Source organism: Schistocerca nitens, chromosome 3 (assembly GCF_023898315.1).
Source record: "Schistocerca nitens isolate TAMUIC-IGC-003100 chromosome 3, iqSchNite1.1, whole genome shotgun sequence".
NCBI classification, from domain to species: Eukaryota; Metazoa; Arthropoda; class Insecta; order Orthoptera; family Acrididae; genus Schistocerca; species Schistocerca nitens.
In genome coordinates, this window is record NC_064616.1 from 232610958 (window position 1) to 232638496 (window position 27539).

The window sequence follows — 27539 nt, forward strand, 5'->3', positions numbered from 1 at the left end:
GAGATATTATTGTTGGACTCAACCTTCATCAAAGTGAACAGTTACAACGAAGAATGGACATAGTATCGATGACTGCAATACCTGATTAGCCTTGAGTAGGAAACATTAATATGACCAGATGAAGATAATACAGATACGCCGATTGTAAAAGTTGTCATAATTGTCACGATCACCGAACTGAAAAGAATCGTAATTGATCTGATCCATCGGTGTGCGTGTGGTGTGACGATTATAAACTAACTGCTGTTCGTCAGTAATGGAAATCTCACGTGTTGGCTCCATGATTAATTGAACTGTGTAATAGTTGATGATCAAAATCAATTAACTGTGAACATTTTAATTGAAAGAGTGACTTGATGAACGTTGAGCATTGAAAGGAATGTTTTGCCGAAATAATATTACGACGCACGAAAGCAAGATATCATTATAGATTATCTCTGGATTTGAGTCGTGCCGTAGTGAAAAATTCTGCATAGCAACGTAACAACAACTACTGATACTGAACTGCAAATGAATTTTTCCTCACTTCAGTGTTGTGAAACGACGCCGGTGATGAATGATGCACTCAATACTGCAATAACTAACTAACTGGGCATAGCAAATCATCATAAAACCATAACAGACAATTCAAATCAGCAGTTCGCATTGCTGAGAAGACTGTGTGGACTCGCAAACAGACTTTAATACATTACGCGAGGAACAATTTTCTTTAGAGATTTTCAGGAGCTGTTCCACGTTATCCGACGGGGACAACCATCACTGCCCGTCACGTCTCCATTCCACCGACCGAGCTGTAGCAGTAGGGGCTCAACATCAACAGCGATAACAAAAGGGGAGGGGGGATGTCACATTAGGTAACAAGGTTTTCCCATTACCACTGGCTTCAAGCAACCCATAATCAGCCTATAAGTTTTATTGATGGACTTCTCTCCATACTGACAATAGACTTGGCAACCATTATATACAGCACCAGAGGAATGTTTCGTTGAAGTATGGAATATACAAGGATATGAGACACAGCCAGTTTATGAACCAGACTGCTTTGCATGGAGATTTTCTTTTTGTTATTCTGAGAATGGCTTTCAAACATAAAAGTTCTTCTTTGAAGTGTTCAAAGGATTGTAGTGGGCTGCTTGCCATTCGACAGGGTGATCCACAGCCGACTGACATAATTCAATCTTCAACAAAGCTCATGCGCAGTAGTTCTTATAGGGTGACAGAGAGGTGGAGGGTAAAGGAGAGAATGCCATTCCATTTGCCAGTAGCAATGGAACATACAACATTACGTTATCTCAATTTGTTGTTATTGTGAAGCTAAGTTTGTGACAAAAAGTGCAGCTTTTTTTTAGATGACACTTTAATGGTGATTTAAGTAGTGACAGGTACCGTTTTGATACCATATTGGCTTAGGTGAAATATGGAGCTTCAAGAGAGTGTTCCACCAGAAACTTGCAGCTTTTGAATGTGGTCCTTGACACTTGATGTACCAGCAATCTCGCGTTTTCATTGTAAAAAAAAAGTTTATGCCAAATGTTTAAGGATATCAGATTTTATCCTTACAAACTGCAAACCGCTCAGAAATATAATCCCAGGGACAATGAAGTGAAAACTCTGGTTTCTTGAATAATTTCTTCTTATCTGGCGAAGTCCAGGTCCATCTTTCGGGATTTGTCAACAAACAGAACACATGGTATTGGTTTGCAGTGAATTCTAAAGAGATGCATGAAAATTAATTGCACTCTCCCAAAGTGACTGTTTGATGTGGATTCAGTTGTTTTGAGACTGTAGGCCCCTATATTTTGAGAATGAAGATGGAGAAACAGTGATTGTTAATTCAGAACATGATGTCTCTAAATCGGAAAACTTTGTCCAATTTTGCTTACATTGGCTTGAAATTGACCTGTAGGGCCTTTACTTTCAGCAAGATGCCACACCAGTCCACACTGTGCGAAACAGAATGGTCATTGTTCGTGGAATGTTTATACGTATTATCTCTGGTTTTGGAGATATCGCTTGGCCTCCTTGGTCAACCGAACTTACTATCCAGTATTTCTTCCTGGCGGGGGAGGGGGATTTAGAAGACCATGTGTTCCAGAGACATGCAGTGAGCATTCAAGAACTCAAACAAACCATTGATGATTAAGTATAAACTACTGACAGCGACCTATGGAGGCATGTGTACAACAGCTTCCAGAAGCGCTTACAACAGTGCCTTAGTGCATTGATTTAAATGACCACCTTTCTGACATAGTTTTCATGAAATAAGCTTCTAAGATTTGGATAAGAAATGACATATTTCAGAGTATTTTAGACTATTTCAGTTTATCTTTCCATTTCATAATCTATGAACATCTGAAATTTGTCATGTGGCTCATTGCCATCCTGTACATTTTAATTACTTAAAACTCCCATGTTCCCAAGATGAAACAACAGATAAGTGTCTTTTCTGGCTCCCTTTTATAACAACTGGCTAAATGTATTAGTCAGTAGGTAGGTTTGTAACGTCCCTCCCACTGCAATTTGCAAAAGTGTTTCTTTTCTGTGAAAAAGATTGCTTCAAAACGATAACAGTACATACTGTCAGTAATTAATTTCATGAGTAGTAGACATCCTAACTACGACAAGACCCAACCTTGCTTATAATAGCATTTAAGTGTAATTCCACTTTCACACTGAAATTTGTGATTGCTTTATTGATTTCCAATCTAAACTATAACACTATAATTGTTGACAAATAATTTGAATGGGCAGAGAACAATTTCTGTTTATGGTGAGGATAAAAAATCTCACGTGGAATATAATCACCTTCGGACTGATGTTATAAAATGATAAAAGTTGCAGTTAAAAAAAAAAAAAAAAACAGCATAATGAATTTTATGCTTTTGAATTATTTAATGTTAATGGGGAAACCAAAGTATCAATTTTGTTGATGACATAGTCTATAATTTGAGTCACGAATGACAGTGTCATGCATTCTCCAGCAGCAAAGAAGTGTTCAGTAGTGTTTTGGGCACTCTGCAGTGAACATCATAGCCAGTGCAAGCATTAAACATGATTGTAGTGAGTTATTTAGTAAATTTTTATTCTACTTGTTGCTAGTTGTCATACCTGGTGGTGATGGTGATAAGAGAAATTCTACAGAAGCAAGTGAGAATGTAATTTTCAGTATAGACACTTTCTTCAAGTGCACAAAGCCCCTCTATGCATGCATTGCAACTGTTGTTTGGAACTGGCAACACTGCAATCCCTGTCTTTGCCTTAACCTGTGCGGACTGCCATGGCTTCGGAACCGAACTAAGGCTCTTTTGAGTTGAGAGAGAGAGAGAGAGAGAGAGAGAGAGAGAGAGAGAGAGAGAGAGAGAGAGGGAGGGAGGGAGAAGGGGGGGGGGATACTCCAGATAGCAGTTCTTGTGTGTAGGGGTAACACCCAGTTGATTATGTTTGTAAGTGTTGTACAGTTCCGAGTGAATTCATGGCTGACAGCTATATGGAATCAGAATGACCATTTCGTACTGCTGGCATTTTAGTTTTATGACATGTACTTGTGATGATGGAATACTTTTTTGGTCCTATGTGAGTAAAGATCTGTTTACCTTTACAAATGGTGGGAAAAAATCTTTTTTATATTGCTTTATTGATCAGTAATATTGAAGCACCTGCATTGAAATGAAACTGGAAGAATCAGTTACAACATTTATGTTTCTGGAGGTGATCTGCACATGAAGAAAATGTATCCCCATAGAACCTTCAGGTGGCAGACAAATATGGATGGTGAAGTAGAAATATACTGACTTCTTATAAAGGGAGAAATTAATCCTATAGGGGCATTATTAAATGAGGTGAGCTTGTTGATTATAAGGAAAACTATAGTGTAGAATGATAGGAATTGGCTATTACAGACTCCTTATTTATCTGGTAATGTGCTGTCTGTGGTACTTCAAATTCTTGGACTCCCAAAGTGCTTCCATTGCGTTTTTTCATTGTAGAGTTGAGAGTTGCAACTTTTGAAGGGCTGGAGTTTTCACACTGCGGTTGACTGCACTGTGTTGTAGGTCTTCGGATCTGATGCTGCAAGGTGCAGACTGCCAAAAGTGACATTTTTACCACTGCTGACAAACTGCACACGTGGATTGAAACTGGTAATCATTCATAAAAGAGCTAGTGATCTAGATAATGTTTTTTCATTCACTATAACAACTGGGATCATTGTTCCTGAGACTTGGCATCAGGTATGACATACAAAACTTCCCCAGTTCTCAAGTCTACCTATCCAATTAAGGCATCCAACATTCCACCCTTCAATCTGTAGAACTCCTGATTTTTTTTTTTTTCTGGCTACTGTGCCCTGACAGTTTCGTGCCAGTATATCTCAAACAGTGGATTATTATACCTCCGAAATATTTCACCCAAGTGGATGCCATGGTCATTAAACCATACAGTAGAGCTGTATCTCCCCAAAAGGCCAAATCGGTCAGTCATACAGATTATTGCTCCTGCAACTAATAGAAAAGCTGCTTACCACCTTCAAGAACCTCTCCACGGATCGCCAACTGACATGTTTGAAACTACGTCTATGTTTGTCACTAAGTCACACAAGCTATGCCATAGTGTCGTCAGTGGTTTGTAGGGTTTGTGTTAGTTAACTAATGTAAAATAACTTATCTCTGAGGAAGACTATTTCCTGAACATTGAGACTTTTGATGAAATTCAGTGGTGGTCACCAGCTGCTGTGTGTGTGTGTGTGTGTGTGTGTGTGTGTGTGTGTTAGTTAGTAATGAAATTATGAAATCACTATATTACCTTTATAGTAACTGTACTTGAAAACTCCCACCTTCCCTTAGAACATTCAGAACTCCACAGTAAATGTATGTACCAACTTAGATAGATTCATTATGAAAAGGAAGAAAACTGTTTCTCTCTGGCTTGTACTTCACCGTAGAGCCTACACTGATTTTCTAAACCACATTTAGTCACGTACCTAGCCCTTGGTAGAGCATTTTAGGTAGGTATGTCTGAAATAATAATTATGATGAATTAATATATAGAATATTTAATAGTAAAATGAGAAGTATAACAATTGGTTATATTTTCACGGTTTCATTCCTTCTTCCCATTTTCGTGGCTTCAGCTGTGCCCCGTTTTCCTGCCTCGAAATGAACTATCCCTTTGCCCACCTTGGGTGGTTCACTGATTCCATTTGCCTGGCTCAGACTGTCCACCCTATTGCTCTGATTCATGCTGACCCACTCCGCATTTTACACCCCCCCCCCCCCCCCCCTGTCGATTTCATCAGCTCACTTGGTGCCTGCCCCCAGCTTTCTCAGAAATAAACCCCACAACCCTGTCTACATGGGTCACCCCAACATCACCTTCAGTTTTCCTACACACTGTTTCCTCTGCCCACACACCCTTTCCCTGCCAGGCCAGGCATGTATGATTCAACCAATTCATTACTTCCCCTTGCATTTTGCAGGCATGCATTCTGCCATCTTGTCAACCATATTGGAGCTCTTGTCCAGCTTGCTTCCCTCCCAGTATCATTAATTTCTTCTCCACTCCTTTTCCATATAGTGTGTGTTCCTTCTCCTTCAATCATTCTACTGTGTGTGTATTATATTGTTTTTAATATTTAGATCTATGTGTGTATTGTTTTTATTTAGGTAGACTGTTTTCAACACTGTTTTGCAGAGTTTCTAAGTTTGCCACAAATCGACAGGTACTGCAGATGTCCAACCATCTTTGTGTGGAAGATCAGTTAGTGTGTCAAAAGAAACAGAAGATGTGACACGAAGTATGTTGTATAACTGAAGTTATTTAGTGGTCTGTAACTATCACTTTCCATGTGCCCCAGGTGGTAGCTGATTGCATCTATTGTTTTTAAACCTAGTCATAATTCCTACACTTCTATTACCAAGATCATACTGGTTAAGCCATACCATCTCTCACAACAGACTCAATATCATTTTTTTTCTCATCATGTATTCTTTCAGTCTCTTAGTCATCTGCTGCTATGTTGATCATAACAACATACTGATTGACAGTCTAGTATGGCAGTGGGGTATGTTGTCACTTCACATTTTTCTGTGCAAACAGTATGACTGCTGCATCAAGAATTAGGCATTTCCATTCTGAATACTACCTGTTAATGTGTGGTATTGAATTTTCTTAGTATGGTGGTAATATTCTCCCCACTTTCCTGTGCGCTTTCGCAATGAGTGTAGGACATTCTGCTGCACGTAATAAAAATGCTGCAGAGAGGAATAATGAAAACACTGAAAGTTATTCGAGTTGTTGCGTTACCTGATATTCGTTGCGTTACTCGTCAGAACGTCTGCAACTTGACTCAAGTCAACTGGCATCTCATATACCAATGTAAAATGACAATGGCCAACAGTATAGATGTTGTGACCAAGCTAATTATCTGATTGGTTTTTGATATGGTAAACAATTAGCTGTCAATCACTTCATTATTCTGATCCAGATGTAGTTAGCAGGCATATATACTTTTACTACTGTTTTTCTTCTTGGCTCTGAGTCTGTCCTGGCTGTATAATGGATTTACTACATGATTCATAGTATTTCACATGGATTCTTATTTTCTTATTCATAACTAAGCCTAACTGAAGAAACTGCAAAAAGGTGGGAATTTAAGGAGATGGGACCTGGATAAACTGACTAAACCAGAGGTTGTACAGAGTTTCAGGGAGAGCATAAGGGAACAATTGACAGGAATGGGGGAAAGAAATACAGTAGAAGAAGAATGGGTAGCTTTGAGGGATGAAGTAGTGAAGGCAGCAGAGGATCAAGTAGGTAAAAAGACGAGGGCTAGTAGAAATCCTTGGGTAACAGAAGAAGTATTGAATTTAATTGATGAAAGGAGAAAATATAAAAATGCAGTAAATGAAGCAGGCAAAAAGGAATACAAACATCTCAAAAATGAGATCGACAGGATGTGCAAAATGGCTAAGCAGGGATGGCTAGTGGACAAATGTAAGGATGTTGAGGCTTTTCTCACTAGGGGCAAGATAGATACTGCCTACAGGAAAATTAAAGAGACCTTTGGAGAAAAGAGAACCACTTGTATGAATATCAAGAGCTCAGATGGAAACCCAGTTCTAAGCAAAGAAGGGAAAGCAGAAAGGTGGAAGGAGTATATAGAGGGTCTATACAAGGGCGATGTACTTTAGGACAATATTATGGAAATGGAAGAGGATGTAGATGAAGATTAAATGGGAGATACGATATTGTGTGAAGAGTTTGACAGAGCACTGAAAGACCTGAGTCAAAACAAGGCCCCAGGTGAGTCAAAACAAGGCCCCAGGTGTAGGTAACATTCCATTTGAAATACTGACAGCCTTGGGAGAGCTAGTCCTCACAAAACTCTACCATCTGGTGAGCAAGATGTATGAGACAGGCAAAATACCCTCAGACTTCAAGAAAAATATAATAATTCCAATCCCAAAGAAAGCAGGTGTTGACAGATATGAAAATTACCGAACTATCAGTTTAATAAGTCACAGCTGCAAAATACTAACGCGAATTCTTTACAGATGAATGGAAAAACTAGTGGAAGCCGACCTTGGGGAAGATCAGTTTGGATTCCGGAGAAATATTGGAACACGTGAGGCAATACTGACCCTACGACTTATCTTAGAAGAAAGATTAAGGAAAGGCAAACCTACGTTTCTAGCATTTGTAGACTTAGAGAAAGCTTTTGACAATGTTGACTGGAATACTCTCTCTCAGATTCTGAAGGTGGCAGGGGTAAAATACAGGGAACGAAAGGCTATTTACAGTTTGTACAGAAACCAAATGACAGTTATAAAAGTTGAGGGGCATGAAAGGGAAGCAGTGGTTGGGAAGGGAGTGAGACAGGGTTGTAGCCTCTCCCCGATGTTATTCAATCTGTATATTGAGCAAGCAGTGATGGAAACAAAAGAAAAATTCAAAGTAGGTATTAAAATCCATGGAGAAGAAATAAAAACCTTGAGGTTCGCCGATGACATTTGAATTCTGTCAGAGACAGCAAAGGACTTGGAAGAGCAGTTGAACGGAATGGATAGCATCTTGAAAGGTGGATATAAGGTGAACATCAACAAAAGCAAAACGAGGATAATGGAATGTAGTCTAATTAAGTCGGCAGATGCTGAGGGTATTAGATTAGGAAATGAGACACTTAAAGTAGTAAATGAGTTTTGCTATTTGGGGAGCAAAACAACTGATGATGGTCGAAGTAGAGAGGATATAAAATGTAGACTGGCAATGGCAAGGAAAGCGTTTCTGAAGAAGAGAAGTTTGTTAACATTGGGTATAGATTTAAGTGTCAGGAAGTCGTTTCTGAAAGTATTTGTATGGAGTGTAGCCATGTATGGAAGTGAAACATGGACGATAAATAGTTTGGACAAGAAGAGAACAGAAGCTTTCAAAATGTGGTGATACAGAAGAATGCTGAAGATTAGATGGGTAGATCACAGAACTATTGAGGGGGTATTGAACAGGATTGGGGAGAACAGAATTTTGTGGCACAACTTGACAAGAAGAAGGGATCGATTGGTAGGACATGTTCTGAGGCATCAAGGGATCATCAATTTAGCGTTGGAGGGCAGCGTGGAGGGTAAAAAAAGTAGAGGGAGACCAAGAGATGAATACACCAAGCAGATTCAGAAGGATGTAGGTTGCAGTAGGTACTGGGAGATGAAGCAGCTTGCACAGGATAGAGTAGCATGGAGAGTTGCATCAAACCAGTCTCAGGACTGAAGACCACAACAACAACAACAACTAAGCCTACTTCTGCATTACATCCATCTGATTTTGTGTTGATACCCCTGTACTCGGCTAACCAGAAACACTGTTCATCATGCCGCCACACTTTGCTAATTCCCACTATCTCGATCTTCAACATATACATTTATTTTTTCCAAGTTCTCAAACCTACCTACCCAATTAAAGTGATTTAACATGCTTCAGTCAGTACAATGCCAGATTTGCTTTTTACCCAAGAGGATGCAATGTTAATGAAACTGTGTTTGGTCTTGCCCACTCGTCTTGTATAGAGGGTGCCTAAGGAATGCAGCCTTCTCGGAATGCTATACAAGAGTTCAAGCAAATAACATTAGTAGTTTTATTTCTATAAAGCAAATTGACAATACTTAACTTGTATTTACAAAGGTGTCACAAACATTGGGTGACATGCAACATAAGTCAGAGCTCTTGCTATATACAATGTTCCTGCAAGTTGACACGTCACTGGTAACTGATCTGTGAGTGCCGGTCTACAACTGTGTCTATACCGTCCACTGATGTCCGTATGCAGAGCTGATCTGAGCAGACGAGGCTGGCAGGAGCGCTTATATTCACTTCGGCTCGAGGGCACTCCTGTCGTGGTGGAGTCCTATTCTGTGCACCAGTGGCCGATGTCGTTTCAAAGCCTTCTCTGTTCTTCTGTTTTTTTGTCTTCATTCCGGCACTTATGGTTATGCTGGAACACCCCCCCCCCCAACCACCCTCCCACCCCTCCCGAAGCGATAGACCATCATATAGGGAATGTGACCATGGCAGGGGATGCAGGCTTGCGGGCGCAATGTCAGGCAGGAAGCCGTGGCTGCAGGGGACATCAAGCTTCTGGCCGTACCTCGCCATCTGGCCTGTGCTCTGGTGGAATCATCCCGTGGAAAACAACCAGTAGGGTATGCGTCCACCTCCTGCTGCCATAAACCAGATGAATAAGGCGGCAACTGCTGATGTGTTGGCGGTTTCAGCTCCATTGGTAGGACGAGAGGAGACGGAGAAGGTGAAGGCTCCATCTCCATCTCCATGGGGTCGTCCTGTGGTGTCTTGTTGACACCCTCTGACAGCCGCTGTGGCTGCGCTGTCCTCTGGACCCATGAATCTGGGGGAAGAGAGACTGAAAGATCATTGTGTACACGACAGAGGCAAAGTTGAATCTGATAGTGGTGGTGCAAGCCATCGGGGCCTGAAAGGCGATACACTATGTGATCAAAAGTACCCGGACACCCCCAAAAACATACGTTCTTCATATTAGGTCCATTGTGCTGCCACCTACTGCCAGGCACTACATATCAGTGACCTCAGTAGTCATTAGGCATTGTGAGAGAGCAGAATGGGGCGTTCCGTGGAACTCACGGACTTCGAACGTGGTCAGGTGGTTGGTGGGTGTCACTTGTGTCATATGACTGTACGTGAGATTTCCACACTCCTAAACATCTGTAGGTCCATTGTTTCCGATGTGATAGTGAAGTGGAAACGTGAAGGGACACTTACTGCACAATAGCATACAGGACGACCTCATGTGTTGACTGATAGGAGACCGTCGACAGTTGCAGAGGGTCTTAATGTGTAATAGGCAGACATCTATCCAGACTATCACACAGGAATTCCAAACTGAATCAGGATTCACTGCAAGTACTATGATAGTTAGGCAGGAGGTGAGAAAACTTGGGTTTCATGGTCGAGCGGTTACTCATATGCCACACATCTCGCCAGTAAATACCAAACAACACAATGCTTGGTGTAAGGAGTGTAAACGTTGGATGATCGAACAGTGGAAAAACATTGTGTGGAGTGACGATTCACGGTACACAATGTGGTGATCCGATGGCATGGTGTGGGTATGGTGAATGCCTGGTGAACGTCATCTGCAACCATGTTTAGTGCCAACTGTAAAATTTGGAGGCTGTGGTGTTATGGTGTGGTCGTTTTTCTCATGAAAGGGGCTTGCAACCTTTGTTTTTGCATGGCACCATCGCAGTGCAGGCCTAAGTTGATGTTTTAAGCATTTTCTTGCGTCCTGCTGTGCAGTTCTGTGATGGTGATTGCATCTTTCAACATGATCGAGCACCTGTTCATAATGCACGGCCTGTGGTGGAGTGGTTACACAACAATGGCATCCCTGTAATGGACTGGCCTGCACAGAGTCCTGACCTGAATCCTATAGAACCCCTTTGGGATGTTTTGGAATGCTGAGTTTGTGCCAGGCCTCACCGACCTACATTGATACCTTTCCTCAGTGCAGCACTCTGTGAAAAATGGGCTGCCATTCCCCAAAAAACCTTCCAGCACCTGATTGAAGAGATGCCTGTGAGAGTGGAAGCTGTCACGAAGGCTAAGCGTGGGCCAACACCATATTGAATTCCAGCATTACTGGTGGAGGGTGCCATGAACTTGTTAGTCATTTTTAGCCAGGTGTCCAGATACTTTTGATCACATAGTGTACATGCAAGTGTAAAGTCGACATAATATCTTGCCTCGCGTCCACCCTCTGCTGCTGCTAAGAACCCTGTAAAAGACAATGTCGTGTGGCAGAAAGTGATCGTTGCGGCCTTCCTTCAGTGACAGATGCTGAGGAAGGTGGAGCAGCATTTGATGGCGGCGACCGCTAAGCAATTCCACTGGCAATGGTCCATCTTGTGTGTGCGAACAATATGAGGTGAGAAACAGTTGCAGTGTTTGATCCCTGGTGTGTATGGAGTGAAATTTGGCCATCTGCTGCTTGAATGTTCAGACAAAACGTTCCGCTTCACTGTTTGTGGATGGAACGGTGCACTAGTTAATGCTGTATGCCATTGCATTCACAGAATGATTCAAACACTAGTGACGTGAACTGAGGTCCGTTGTCTGACACTGTTACTTCAGCTAAACCTTCTAGGCAAAAAAGCGATGACAACACCTGAATTGTGCTACGTCACGTTGTCGAGTTCATTGGCACAGCAAAAGGAAACTTGCTATATGAGTCAACCACAATCAACCAACAGGTGTTCCAAAAATGTCCCACAAAGTCTGTGTGCCCACGTTGCCATGGCGATTGCAACTTAGGCCAAGCAGATAATTTTTGTGCACATGTGTGACACTGTGACATCACCTGTTCTATTTGGGCGTCCATACCCTGCCAAGTACAGTATCAATGTGCTGTTTCATACAAACAATCCCCCAGTGTCCTTGGTGAAGTAACTGCAACACTTCTTATTGCAAAGCTTTAGGGATCAACACACATGACTGTCCATTGTCATTTTGAACGAAAATCACACCTTTCTGTATAGTGAGGCTATGCCGACGTGCAAAATATCGGCACACTTTATGCAATGCAAGGAACGAGGTCAAGATGTGCGAATATAATTGAGCAAAATGTTCAAATCTGAATCAGCTGCCGTAGGCTGTGCAATTTTCTTATAGTTCAGCAGAAGGGACTGAAGCAATTCAGAATCCTGGGCATCAATGTGACAACAAGATGCAGCAGAAGCGTCGAAGTCTGTATCAGGGCCAATCGGAAGACGTGAAAGTGCGTCTGCGTTACCATGTTGAGCTGTCGAACGATACACACTCTCGTATTGGTATTGAAACAACAACAAAACCCATCTTTGCAATTTTTGGGCAGTTTGTACAGGAACGGGTTTCGTCGGATGAAACAATGACTGCAAAGGCTTGTGACCCATTGCTGAGTAGAATTTTCTGCCATACAAATAGTGGTGAAATTTGGTGACGCCGTACACAATAGCCAATGCCTCTTTTTCAATTTGTGAAAAGTTACACTGAGCTTTGAACAACAGTTCTGATGCAACAGTAATAGGCCTGTCTTTATCACCAATTCTGTGCGAATGCACTGCACCAATTCTGTAAGAGGAAGCGTCAACTTGCAATACAACTAGTTTTTCAGGATCAAAGTGAACTAAGCAGTGATCACTGAGCAATGCATCTTTAAGTTTTTGAAAAGTTACGTGGCACTCATCTATCCAAACAAAAGGGACATTCTTGTGACGCAAGCGATGCAATGGAGCTGCGATTTGTGCAGCATTTGGTATGAACCAAATATAATATTTCATTTTTCCTAAAACTGATAGCAATTTTGTGAAATTGTGAGGAACTGGCAAATCTCGCATGGCTGACAAATGCGACTGAAGAGGATGTACGTCTTCGCTGTTTATGAGATGACCAAGATACTGCAGTTCAGGTTTAACAAAAAATAGCACTTGTCCAGTCTACACTTTAGTCCTGATCCAGATAACACACAAAATAAAGCACATAAATTTGCAATATGTTCTTCAGGTGTACGACCTGCTATGGCAATATCGTCCAAATAGTTTGAAATGTTCGGCAATTGATCAGTCAGCTGTTCCAAATATCGTAGGAAAATGGCGGGTGTGGAACACTGAGCTTGTTGGGAGGGGCAGTCTTGGTGTTTGTGCTGTGAATAACACCTAGGGCAAGACTTTATTCTGTTTGCCTGTGTAGTGAACTGCTTATGCGACGTGGAAGGTTGTTTACTCGGCGTGGCTAGTGCTTGCTGCCAGTGTGGAATGGGGCTATCGCAACTATGGACTCAACCTGGCAAATATTTGGCTGCTCAAATGTATGAGCCGACAAGACTTCGGAATCGTACTGATCTAGTGTTTGCATAACCTGCTGAAATGATGGTTCGGACTGTTTTAAAATTGGTTCTCTGAGTTTGACATCGGGTACATTGTACACGATCGCATCACGCAACATAACATCTGAATATAAAGCACTGCAAGCACATCTGAATTTACATTTCCTTGTTGTACCCTGCAAATCTGTTACCCACTCGCAATAAGTTTGTTCTGACCATTTTTTGCAATTAAAGAATTGGTACCTAGCTGCTACCATATTCACTTGTTGGTCGTAATAGTTAGTTGGGGACTGTACTACTTGGTCATAAGACAGTTCACTTGGAGTGGTGTTAGGATATAACTTCTGGATAAATCTGAACACTGATCTTCCTACCGTTAATAGATAGGGAAGTTTCACAGTACTTGCAACATTGTGGACAAGTAAATGTGCCTCTAACTGTGATAACCACTCGAGCCATTCTCTTCTTGGTCATGAAACTGTCGAAAAGGTGGTGTAGCAACTGCAGTAGGCGGTGCTTCTGTCGGGCGTGCAGCCTTGGCCAGTAGTTGCTGCACCGTGTTGAGTAGTGCAGGAATCTGCTGCGTCTGAAACTGAAACATCTGCATTAACTGTGTGGCATCTAATGCTTGCGGCTGTGGCGCTTCAGCAGGGGGTGGGACAGGTTTGGTGGGCATATTCGAAGACACAAATGTAAAAAATTACAAGGCAAGCAATCTAAATAATTTCAAAATCAAAGAAATTTTCTACAGCACCCACCTGAAAACACTGATCAGCAAAAACGACAAGAAGCTGTTAGAGCAATATGTGCCCCTGCAAAGTAAAGACGGGAAAATGAAGGCGCCAGCACAAAAAACATACATATTTCTGTGGCTGTTGGCACATAGCTTGCTTGAAGACTTGTTGCAAGATGTTGAGTCTTGTCCACTCATCTCGTATAGAGGGTGCCTAAGGAATGCTGTGTTCACAGAATGCTATACAATAATCCAGGCAAATAACATTAGAAGTTTTATTTCTATGAAGCAAATTGACAATACTCAACTTGTATTTACAAAGGTGTCACAAACAGTGGGCGACATACAACATAAGTCCAAGTTCTTGCTATACAAAAGTTTCCTGCAAGTTGACACACAACACTGATAACTGATCTGGGAGTGCCGGTCTACAACTGTGTCTATACTGTCCACTAATGCCCATATAGAGAGCCGATCTGAGCAGCCAAGGCTGGCAGGAGGGGCGCTTACATCCACTTCGGCTCAAGGGTGCTCCTGTTGTGGTGCAGTCCTAATCTGCACACCATTGGCTGACATCGTTTCAGCGCCTTCTCTGGTCTTCCGTTCTTTGTCTTCGTTCCAGCGCTTATGGTTACGCCAGAACAAACTGTATAGTAGAGCTGCTTGTCCCCAGGAAATAAAACAGCTGTTGGCTACTGTTAAGAAGGCCAAGTCTGTTAGTCATAAAGACTGTTGTTCCCGCAACCACCAAGAAAGTTGCTGACAATATAAAGAATCTCTCCATGGAATGCCCGCCGAAATGGTTGAACCTGCTGTATGTGTAAGTATGTAAGTGGCTCACACAAGCCATGCCACAGTGTTACGAGCAATGGTTTGTTGGGTTTATTTCACGCTGAAACGGTTGATGAAATTCGGTGATGGTCACAAGCTTGTGTGTGTGAGTCAATACTGAAATTATGAAAACAGTGTATGTTTTTACAATAATTGCAATTTGAACTTCCCATCTCTTTGACTCGGCCCCCCCAACCCCATTTCCCTTGCTCAAGACATCTCACCTGATTACCTCCCCCCCCCCCCCCAAATTGCCCCTTCCATTCTCTCAGTCCTCCCCCCACCCCCACCCTGCAAGAAAATGGCTGATCCATTCTACCCTACACCAGGTTCCCTGGAATTGGCCGACACCTACCTGGCTTATTCCCCCCCCCCCCCCCCCCCACACATACACATTTTTCCTCACTCACTCCTATCTCCAAAATACCCCCTCCCCCCATCTCTCTCTCTCTCTCTCTCTCTCTCTCTCTCTCTCTCTCTCTCTCTCTCTCTGTGTGTGTGTGTGTGTGTGTGTGTGTGTGTGTGTGTGTGTGTGTGGGCGCGCGCGCATGTATCCTCATGTATCCTCCCAGCCCTACTTATTCCCATCCCTTACCATTGCTGGTATGTTTTCCTCCCTCATGCTGTCCATATTGGGACTCTTTTCCAGCCCCTTCCTTCACTATATCATTAGAGCCTTCTCCATTCCTTTCCCATGTATAGTATGGTTTTGTTCCAACCTTCTACTGTTGGTTTATTATGTTCTTTTCAATATGTAAGTGTATGTTTGTATTGTCTTTAGATAGATTGCTTTCAACAGTTTTTTTGCAGAGTTTCTAAGTGTGTTACAAATCCACAGGTGCTGCAGATGTCCAGCCATCTTTGCGCGAAAAAAGTGTGTCAAAAGAGATTGAAAATCCGACACAAAGTAAGTTGTATATCTGAAGTTATTTGATGGTCTGTAACTATGGCTTTGCAAGCCGACTGGGTAGTTACTAATTACATCTATTGTTTGTTGACCTAGTCATAATTCTGCAGTCATTCCCCCCCCCCCCCCCTCCTCCCTCCCCCTCTCCCCAGGCGTGTATCCTCCCAGCCCTACTTATTCCCATCCCTCACTATTGCTGGTATGCATTCCTCCCTCATGCAGTCTATATTGGGACTCTTTTTCAGCCCCTTCCTTCACTGTATTACTAGATTCTTCTCCATTCCTTTTCCCATGTAGTATGTGTGTGTGTTCCAACTTTCTACTGTTGGCTTATTGTTTTTAATGTGTAAGTGTATGTTTGTATTGTATTTAGATAGACTGCTTTCAACAGTTTTTTGCAGAGTTTCTAAGTTCGCTACAAATCCACAGGTGCTGCAGATGTCAACCCATCATCGCGTGAAAAAAGTGTGCCGAAAGAGATTGAAAATCTGACACAAAGTAAGTTGTGTACCTGATATTATTTAATGGTCTGTAACTGTCACTTTGCAAGTGGACTGGGTAGTTGCTACTTGCGTCTATTGCTTATAAACCCAGTCATGATTTCTGCAATTTCATTATTAGGATTGTAGTAGTCAAGCCATCGCATTTCTCTTAGCAGACTGAATAAAATCTCGTTTTTCATCATATACTCTTTCAATATCTCGGATACATTTTTAGTTGGTAGGCATATATACTTTTTCTGTCATTGGTCTTGGTTTTGTGTCAATCTTGGCAGCGGCAACGAATTTACTATGTGATTCATGGTAGTTTATCTGGATTCATATTTTCTTGTTCATTGTGAGGCCTACTTCTGCATTACATGTATCTGGTTTTGTTTTGAGATCCCAGTACTCACATAACCAGAAACCTGTCCTTCCTGCTGCTGCACTTCGCCAGTTTCTACTATATAAACCTTCGTCCTCAAGGGCCCAGCATTCATTTGCTGGATACAGGCTTGGCCACCCTGGGGAATGGTAAGTACCGCCAGTCCTCTTTTCACCGTAATCTCTGGGCATGCTTCAGTGACCACCATGTGGCGTGACGGTGGAATATTGTGTGTGACAGGGAATGGGGATCTTAGCTTGACCGTCCAGATTGTGAGGATGGTCAAAACCTCTATAAAAAACCTCCAATCTCAAGACGTGCTGCATGCTGATGAGATGCATGGCTGTTGATGTGAAACAGTCATTAGTGGGCAACCTCTGGGGAATGTCTTTAATACTGGAAAGGAAAGAGGATAGCTTCAAGAAAGTTTTGCCTTTCTATATTCATAAACGCTTAGAAGGCATTACTAGCACTTTAAAATTAGTCAAGCAATTGTGTTATTGGTCACTGCTGGTAGAAACTTCTAGTTCCCAACAAGTTAAGATCCTGGAGAAAGCTCAATGCCTTCGGGAACATGCTATTTAAACTGACATACACACCACCTTGAATTACAGCAAACGTGTCAGGACATGCAGTGATCTGGTGGACGTTCCCAAGGAGGAATTGAACGATGAGTGGGCTCCAGAAGGTATAATTGACATGCGTGCAAAACTTTGTGAAGAGGGTAGAGGGGGATCTTCGGAAATCCAACTCTTTTATCCTGACATTCAGTAGCACGAAACTTCTTGAGCACATTAAGGCAGGTTTTGTTTACCTAAGCGTGAGGCCTTATGTCCCAAACCCAATGCGCTCTTTTAAATACCAGTGGTGTGGTGATACTACTCTTGAGTGTTGTGAAGATACCAATTGTGACAAATTTGGTAAGGTTGCCCGTGAAGGAGTCACTTGTTCACCTCCTTTGAAGTCTGTGAATTGCACTGGGATTCAGCCTGGCTGGAGTCGTGACTGCAGCATGTATCTTGAAGAACAAAAGATACAAAAGCTTAAGACTATGAAGTGCATCTACTATGGCGAGGCCAAAGAGATGTACAAGGCCATGTTGCCCCAAACAGTCACTACCTTGTTTGCTTGAGTTCTTAAACAGCCAGTGCAGAAAGCCAATACTGTTACATGAATTGAGGTTACTACTGGCAGTATTAGTACCTGCATTTGTCAATTCACTAGTGCTGCTGCAGTTATATTGAAGCCTGTCCCTCCCCCAAGAACGTCAGAAAAGGCTATGGTTGCCGACATTGCATGGGTCCTTGCTCCTCCAAAGATTGTCTGGCCCATCGTCCAGCACTGCCACTACCGTTACCACAGTTGTGGCTCCGAATCCTCCTCAGAAAAAGAAGTCAAAGTTGAAGGTGAAGAAGCACCCACTGACGGAGATGGGAAATACATAGTCCAATGATGTGACGTCATCCTCTCTGATGTCTCTCTCGACTCTTCTTCAGAGATGATGGACCTTCATGGCAGTCTAGGGCAATCATCTTGCCTCAAGGATGAGCATCCAACTGTTGCGGGCTCCCCTCCCTGACAAAAATTCTTGGATGATTGTGCTACACCCATGATAGATGCACCCATCCTACAGCAGAACACTAATGGGTTCAGGACAGATCTGGAGGAATTGAAACTCCTGGTACAGGAATGCCCTGTGTGCTTGTGTATGCAGGAAATGCATTTTAAAACTTCTAATGGCCCTGTACTACAGGTGTATACCCTCTAATCACAAGGACAACCTGACTGGGGGAAGGCAGAAGGGAGGGGTCACTGTGTTTGTCAATAATGCACATCAGACCTCTAATCTCCCACTGGCTACTGACCTACAAGTAGTTGCAGCTGAAATCCACATGTATCAGAGGATGACTGTTTGCTCACTTTATGCCCACAAGATACAGTAGACTCTGAGGCTCTCACAGATTGTATGGAATAACTCTCCCGACCATTTCTTCTACTGGAAGATTTCAATGCCTATCATTTCTTGAGGGGCTCAACCTCTATTTGCCTTCAGGGTTATGTTTTGAAGAGCCTCATGATGTCTCACGAGCTATGTGTCCTCAACTCAGGTACGCCCACTCATTTCTGTGCTGCTACTGGGTCTTTTTCAACTATTGATTTCTCTCTAAATTCTCCAGCCCTAGTGGACTGTTCAGTGGGAAGTCATTGACAACCTTCATTTCAGTGAACACTTCCCACTCCGCATTCATCTAGTGGCTGGAGCATTACCTGCACAGAAGCCACCAAAATGGATTGTCAGCAGGACTATCTGGCTACTGTTCCCTCAGCTAGCTACATTTGAACACTGCAACAGAAACAGGTGGACCACATCACAGTGTGATGTATGATGATACTGACTTATCCATCCCATAGTCCTCAGGTCATCTTAGGAGGCAACCTGTTCCTTGATGGACTGGTGAGCACTGCCCAGCAATCTGGGACAGGCGTGCGGCTCTTCGACAGTTTAAGTACATCCCAACAGCGGACAACCTCACAGCCTTTCACATTGTGAGAGCCAAGGCTCGATGCATCATTAAGGAGAGGAACAGCAGACAACTTCACAGCCTTTTGGGTTGCGAGAGCCGAGGCTCCATGTGTCATTAAGGAGACCAAGAAAAGGCCATGGCAAGCATTCCTAGACTCCATCAACCATCCCCCTTCTTCACTGATAGCAGCAGTGCTGAAATAGGTGCGTCTCCAATCAACGCCCAGAGACATCGCTCAGATGATGGCAGAGCATTTTGCAGTGATTACTGTCTGTGCCAGCCAAGATCCAGTGTTTTGTCCCAACCATGGGACTGCAGAGAAGTGCAAGTTGAACTTCAGCTACCACAATTCTGAGTCTTACAACTGCCCTTTCTCCATACGGGAGCAGGAATCAGCACTGTCTGAGACTATTGATTCTGCACCTGGTCACAACCAAATCCGGTACTGCGTGCTTTAACATTTGCCCGCAGCTTCACAGGAAATCCTCCTGGAATGTTTTGATTTTATATGGCAGACAAGCAACTTTCCCAACTTTTGGAGAGAGGCAATTCTGATACCTCTCCTCAAACCAGGAGAGCACTGCATGTGTCCCAGTAGTTACCAGATCTTCACCTTAATGAGCTATGTAGGAATGGAGCAAATGGTGAACCATCGTGTGGAGTCCGGTGATTTCGGTCAATTGTCAACAATCTGACCCTACATAAACAGCACTGTCGTGACATATTCTTTGATATCAGTAAGATGTATGACCCTACTTGGAGACACAATATTCTCGTGCGACTCCATCAGTGGGGCTCTCATGGCCACCTCCCCATTTTCATACGGTCCTTCCTGTGTAAGTGCTCTTCTAGGTCTCAAGTTGGTGACGTGCTGTTGGATCATTTTGAGCAGCAGAGTAGTGTTCCTCAGGGTAGTGTCTTGGACATTGTCCTCTTTTCCACAGCCATAAACAGTATCGCTTCTGTGATAAGAAGTCCTGTATACTGCTACTTGTTTGCGTATGTTTTTACCTTTATCTGTATCACCTCCACTGTTGCAACAGTGACCAGTCAGTTGCAACTTACAGTGCGGAATTTAGAGGAGTGGGCTGGAAAGATGGGTTTTCAGATTATATATATGTGTGTATGTGCGCACGTGCGTGTGTGCGCGCGTGCATTTTAATCATCCTTGTTGTATTTTTAATTCACCTGACTTGCAGATGAGGGACACCATTCTAAATTTTAAACTCTCATTGAGGTTTCTCGACCTTATTTTATACTCCAAATTGTTGTGGTTACTGCACCTGAGAGAGCTGAAAGCCAGAATCCAGAATATTATAAAGTGCTTTAGCCACAGGTCTTGGGGAGCAGAGGGCACTTCTGCTCCAGTGTTATAGGGCTTTTGTGCATTCATGGCTAGACTATGGATGTGTGCAGTGTATTGGTCAGTAAGGCCTTCTTTTCTGAAGATTATTGACGCTATCCATTATGAGGGGATTAGACTGGCCACAGGTGCTTACAGGCCTCTATGCTGAGGCTGGGGAACTGCCACCCTCCGTCGATGGAAGTTTCTCATGGTGCATCACTCTTGTAAGTTTCTTGCAGTTATGACTTCACCTGCATACCCTACTGTTGTTCATCCACCTCTGGAATGCCTTTTCTTCAATGTCCACGAGCAACAATGCCATTTGGGATCTGTGTGCAGTGTGTGCTGGAGTCACTTGGTGTGGAACACACACAACACCATTCTGGGATTTTAACTGCCTGCCACCACGGTAACACCAGAGGTACAGAGTAATTTTAAATTTGGTTGTTTTCCCTGATCGCGTCCTCAAGGGCCGACTGCCTTGAGACTTTACCGTTTTCGAGGCAAATTATATGCGATCTTCCAGGCACTGGAGCAGAAGGCATGTGCTTCAGGTGCTAAATTCCTTGTCTGTTCCAATTCTCTGAGTGCTCTTCACTCTCTACAATGCTTTTACCCAGCAGATAAAGCAGTCCAGAATATCCAGGATGCTCTCCTCAGCCAGGGAAGGTTTCTTTCTGTTGGGTACCATGGCACATGGGTATTGCGGGGAAAGAAAGGGCAGAGGTAGCAGCCAAGAAGGCATGTCGTGGTCCTCCTCCTCCTATTTAAGTGTGCCATCCTCCTGCATACTATCGTCTTGCTGTTGCAATACAGAGTCGTGTTGATGGGAGGAGGAGTGGCTGAAAGTGACAGATAATAAGCTGCATACAGTAAAGCCCACTATGTGGCCATGGCATACTTCCTTTCAGCTACAAAGACAGGATGCAATCCTCCTTAGTCATCTTCACATAAGCCACAGTCCTCCTATACATGACGTTTTGATCCGGTGTGACGACCGTCTAATGTGTGGTGCTTGTGGCGTACAGACCACTGTCGGCCACATTTTAATACACTCTTTTATTTTTGGACCAAAGGGCAGCAGCAGATTTGCTGCAGATCTACCCTCTACTTTAAGTGACATTCAAACAAATGTAGTGAGGCTTGTAAGGGTTTGTAATTTCTCCAACTTGTTTCCAGAAATTTTAGGGAGATGTTCTTAATGTGAGGGTGAATGGCTCACCTGTGTTTTTTGTAAATTGTCAGCCAGTCACATATCCCTGTGCCATTGTTTTAGATCTGCAGTCTTTTCTTTCCTTCTGTTTTCTTCCCATGTGTAGTATCTTCCGCTATTTCTCCTTTGTTTTACGGCATGTGATATGGAGTGCTTGTGTGGATCAACACGAGTGCTGGAGTGAGTGTGCCAATTTTTGTAGCACTTTTATCCATATTCAATTCTGTTAATATTTGTAAGGTCACTGACAACTTCCCCATTAACATGCTTCAATCCACAGTGACAGATTTCTTATTTTTATGATTAATGATCTCATTTTGTTTCATGCCTGGAGATTTGAAAGGAGTGACTATTTTGAAACTTCCTGGCAGATTAAAACTGTGTGCCCGACCGAGACTCGAACTCGGGACCTTTGCCTTTCGCGGGCCAGTGCTCTACCACAGTTTTAATCTGCCAGGAAGATTCGTATCAGCGCACACTCCACTGCAGAGTGAAAATCTCATTGTGGAAACATCCCCCAGGCTGTGGCGAAGCCATGTCTCCGCAATATCCTTTCTTTCAGGAGTGCTAGTTCTGCAAGTTTCGCAGGAGAGCTTCTGTAAAGTTTGGAAGGTAGGAGACGAGATACTGGCAGAAGTAAAGCTGTGAGTACCGGGCGTGAGTCATGCTTCAGTAGCTCAGATGGTAGAGCACTTGCCTGCGAAAGGCAAAGGTCCCGAGTTTGAGTCTCGGTCGGGCACACAGTTTTAATCTACCAGGAAGTTTCATATCAGCGCACACTCCGCTGCAGAGTGAAAATCTCATTCTGGAAACATCCCCCAGGCTTTGGCGAAGCCATGTCTCCGCAATATCCTTTCTTTCAGGAGTGCTAGTTCTGCAAGTTTCGCAGGAGAGCTTCTGTAAAGTTTGGAAAGTAGGAGACGAGATACTGGCAGAAGTAAAACTGTGAGTACCGGGTGTGAGTCGTGCTTCAGTAGCTCAGATGGTAGAGCACTTGCCCGCGAAAGGCAAAGGTCCCGAGTTCGAGTCTCGGTCGGGCACACAGTTTTAATCTGCCAGGAAGCTTCATATCAGCACACACTCTGCTGCAGAGTGAAAATCTCATTCTGGAAACATCCCCCAGACTGTGGCTAAGCCATGTCTCCGCAATATCCTTTCTTTCAGGAGTGCTAGTTCTGCAAGTTTTGCAGGAGAGCTTCAGTAAAGTTTGGAAGGTAGGAGATGAGATACTGGCAGAAGTAAAGCTGTGAGTACCGGGCATGAGTCGTGCTTCGGTAGCTAAGATGGTAGAGCACTTGCCCGCGAAAGGCAAAGGTCCCGAGTTCAAGTCTCTGTAGGGCACACAGTTTTAATCTGCCAGGAAGTTTCATATCAGCGCACACTCCGCTGCGGAGTGAAAATCTCATTGTGGAAACATCCCCCAGGCTGTGGCTAAACAATGTCTCTGCAATATCCTTTCTTTCAGGAGTGCTAGTTCTGCAAGTTTCGCAGGAGAGCTTCTGTAAAGTTTGGAAGGTAGGAGACGAGATACTGGCATAAGTAAAGCTGTGAGTACCGGGCGTGTGTCGTGCTTCGGTAGCTCAGATGGTAGAGCACTTGCCCGCGAAAGGCAAAGGTCCCGAGTTTGAGTCTCGGTCGGGCGCACAGTTTTAATCTGCCAGGAAGTTTCATATCAGCGCACACTCCGCTGCAGAGTGAAAATCTCATTCCAGTGACTATTTTACCTCTGGAATATTTTACCCAAGGCATTGCCATGATGTTTAGACCATACAGTAGAACTGCATGTCCCCAGGGCCTAAAATCAGCTGCAGTTCTCCTATGCAGGTTGTTGGTTAGTTACTTGTTCCATAAATCAATAGAACAGCTATTCACACCATGGGTGGTTGCAGAGTTATGGGAATATTTTAGGCCATTGCGGAGAGAGTAGATGTGAGAGAGGAAATGCTGACGTAATCCACGATTGGTGTTGCCAGCACAACCATTACTGCTAGGTTCTGGCAGCGAAGGAAAAACATTAAAGTCGACGTGAAGTAAACTTGGTCTCATTTTTTGCATGTATTTCTGATGTACTGTAATCAGCAACAAGATTGATTGTCCACCTTTGAAATTCAAACACTGAGTCTCAAAGAGTGTGCTTGGTCAGAATTAAGGAAATGGCCATTTACAGCTAGTGAGCTCTTATTGGCTGGCGACTTGCTATGTTATCCAACAGCCAGCGCAGCCACCACACTAACACGTAATAAGTTTACAGACCAAAGCCTATGAAACATTTGAAATTCCTAAAATATTGTATTATAAAGTATAAACAGGCACAGAAGGTATAAATCAAAGTTGGTGCGAGAATTTCATTCCTCTCCTCCTAAATAGCAATTTTACCAACACTCATAACATCAACTGAAATAACCAAATCGCAAATCCGTAAACAAACGAGAAAGAAATTTCAAATTTTTATGTTTATAATAGACATATTAGGAAAAGCAGTCGGTTTTGCCATTAGTAATACTGTAGGTTATGTAATTTAAAAGACTGTATCTTTTGCTAATGATGTAAGGGGTTATTGAGCTATTCCCCAACACACTACGGCCTCAAATAATACCTTAAAACACACAGTTTTGAGAGTTCTTTCATTTTATGTCCACCTCATAAATAAAAAAAAAATTATAGCCTACATAGTGAAATAAACTGAAAACACTGGAATATGGTGAAAATTGCCAGATGGTAAGATCTCAGATGTTTGTAACATCTTGCATGTTTGTTTTCCACTTGCAGCCAGACATAACACTAATGCAGTGGCTTCTAGCATATACAGTGATAAACAGCAAAATTTCTTGGTGCCATGTTCCAGTGTACAGCTAATGTGATCGGTGTGTAGAGAACTGAGTGACCACGGCTTCCACTTACGTTCAGTTTGTATAGTTATACCTTGTATGCCCTTTACTACTGTATATTAATTTTACTTACAGTAGCTCTGCTCAGAGCCTGTCGACAGAATCTGGAATGTATCATGCCTCTAACAACTGCAACCGACATAGGCTTCTCCATTTGCTATGTGTGGAATCACAATTAAAAAAGACGTGTTCAGTAAACATATGTGCAATGGATTTTTCGTATATTATTTGAATGCATGATGTCTGTTCCTTTAAAAGAACAGACACCACACAGATTCCACAACTGTGAAACACTAAATGCAAATTGAAGGGAAAACACTGCTATCAGCTGCAGCAGGATACTAAGCAGAATCAGGAGCGATGAACAAAAATGTGTACCAGACTGGGATTTTAACTTGGGATCTCCTGCTTACAAGGCATGCATGGTAACCATTGCACCATTCGCGACACAGCATTATCGCAACTGCACGGACTATCTCAGTATGCCTCATGGCCGATCCACACTCCCATTGAGTGCAACCTATCCACAGTCCCTGTCCATTATACTCCTGTTCGCTACTTAGCACGGACTATCTCAGTATGCCTCATGGCTGATCCACACTCCTATTGAGTGCCACCTATCCACAGTTCGTGTCCATTATACTGCTGTTCGCTACTTGGAGGCTCCCACAGGAGGTCAGATGTATTTGTGCATTCGCACTGAAGAAAGTGGATCCATTGCCCAGTCAGTCTTATCAATTATTTGAATGCATGGTGTCTGTTCCTACGGAAGAACAGACACCACACAGATCCCACAGCTGTGAAACACCATAAGTAAATTGAAGGGGGGGGGGGGGGGGACGACACTGTCATCAGCTGCATGGGATATTAAGCGGAATCTGTGGTGACGAGCAAAAATGTGTACTGGACTGGGATTCGAACTCGAGATCTCGTGCTTACTAGGCAGGTGTGGTAAACACTGCGCCATCCAAGACACAGTCTTATTGCAACTGCATGGACTATCTCAGTACCATTCCACAAATACGTCCGACCTCCTGTGGGAATCTTTAAGTAGCGATCAGGAGTGTAATGGACATGGCTGCGGATAGGTAGCGCTCGGTGGGAGTGTGGATCGGCTGTGAGGTGTACTGTGATAGTTTGTGCAGTTGCGATAACGCTGTGTCCTGTATGGCGCACTGGTTACTGCACCTGCCTAGTAACCAGGAGATCCCGGGTTTGAATCCCAATTCGGTACACATTTTGATTCGTTGCCACTGATTCTGCTTAATGTCCAGCTGCAGCTGATAGCAGTTTTCCCCCTTCAATTTTTCGTCTACATTGCAGTCCTGAATGGTGTTTAATGTGTTGTGATGGCAGACAGATTCTTATAAATGTAACAGATTTCTGGGACAGAGAAACACTAAAATCACTGCAGACTTAACGTTATTTCATATTCATTGGTATAAATAAGTACCTGTTGTGAAGGAAAACCTGTGTGTATACACATGCTTTCATGAAACCTGCTGTTTTTACACTAGAGCAAGCGACAAGTTTGACGTGTAAACAGTGCACATTGGCAATACTGCAGAATGGTCCACTTTGACTCCTCAGCGCAGTCACAATCTAATAAATATGTGTGTGTCTAGGGACAGCAAATCTTGGTGCCAATTGGGTGAGCCAATCAATTGCGCTCTGCAGCTCGTAGCGCTTTCTGGTGGCAGACAGTGAAAGCTTGCAAACAGTAGTCTGTACTGCAGGGTTGTTTTGGTTATTGTGTGTTTGTTTATGGTAAGACAACTCTCATGTGAAAAATGGAAAAATATAGTTGCAGTCTGTGCACTGCAACATATGGCATTAATAAAACCATATATCAGCTAGTTGTCCAAGATACAGGGGTGATAATCAAAATTTTCCAATGAATTTGAAACTTGCTAATGCAGAAAATTATGGAAAGAACGATGTTGCCATAACGTTCTTCTCCTCTCATACCAAATATATGTGTAATTTATACCAAATTACATCAAAATCGAAACTGATAAAATAAAAATACTGTATATGTATTTGAACAATCTGATACAGAATGTCTTAAATGTCTCATTTGCTGCATGTGCAGTTTAACATCTCATTTCTGAGACCTTTATAAGTTTAAAACCTGTCTCAAAGAAACATGTCGTCATTAGCAATGAAAATTTTCTTCGCTTTTTATTTATCAGCAAAAACACTAATGGCAATCAGATGCCATGGCAGTTTTATTCAAAAGCTCACAATGATGTACAGTACTAAAGTAATCTTCATAATCAATAATCATTAATTTCTGCAACAAAATTTGCAACTTACTAGCAACGTCTTTACCAAGAAAATTTCCTAGGGCTACTACTGAGGACACTACGAAGACAGTTCACCCAATTTTCAAAATGTTAAAATGTTTCATACTCTAAGAAAGCTATGTACAGGATTGCCACAAGTTCTAGAAATCGGAATTTCAAATATGTCAGGGAAATTGGGGAAATATCAGAGGGGGGGGGGGGGGGCAGAAAAATCTCGTTTTTGTCTCAGTAGATGTAATGGTTTGTTTACTGAGAATTCGTGCATCGTCACTGGTTGGGCGCAACTTAGTACGCGCACAACTTCCCTACTCCCTCATTTTTACTACTTCTCCCCTTTCTGCCATTCCCCTCAGCTTACAGTCACTGCTGCCACCACTTCTTGCCGCTAGCCTAGCAGCTGATGATGAGAGGCAGGGAGGTATGAGGAGTGGTTTGTGTGGATCTGATTCTCAGAGACGGTTGACGCAGCGGCCAGAGATGGTGGTCATGTGTGTACAAGTTGTGTCTGAGTGATTGTATGAATATGTGTGTGCTGTTGTTTTCTGA

The 27539-nt window shown here is 42.9% G+C and overlaps 1 protein-coding gene across 11 annotated transcripts in view; it reads left to right on the forward strand.

The window, feature by feature from the left end:
* LOC126248194 (delta(14)-sterol reductase LBR-like) overlaps positions 1 to 27539 on the forward strand; it is a 382264-nt gene that overhangs the window by 124671 nt on the left and 230054 nt on the right. For all 11 annotated transcript variants that reach the window (XM_049948977.1, XM_049948978.1, XM_049948976.1 and 8 more), the window contains exons 5-6: positions 15784 to 15852; positions 16282 to 16350. In XM_049948977.1, the coding sequence (XP_049804934.1) occupies positions 15784 to 15852; positions 16282 to 16350 (138 nt within the window). The remainder of the gene's footprint in view (positions 1 to 15783; positions 15853 to 16281; positions 16351 to 27539) is intronic.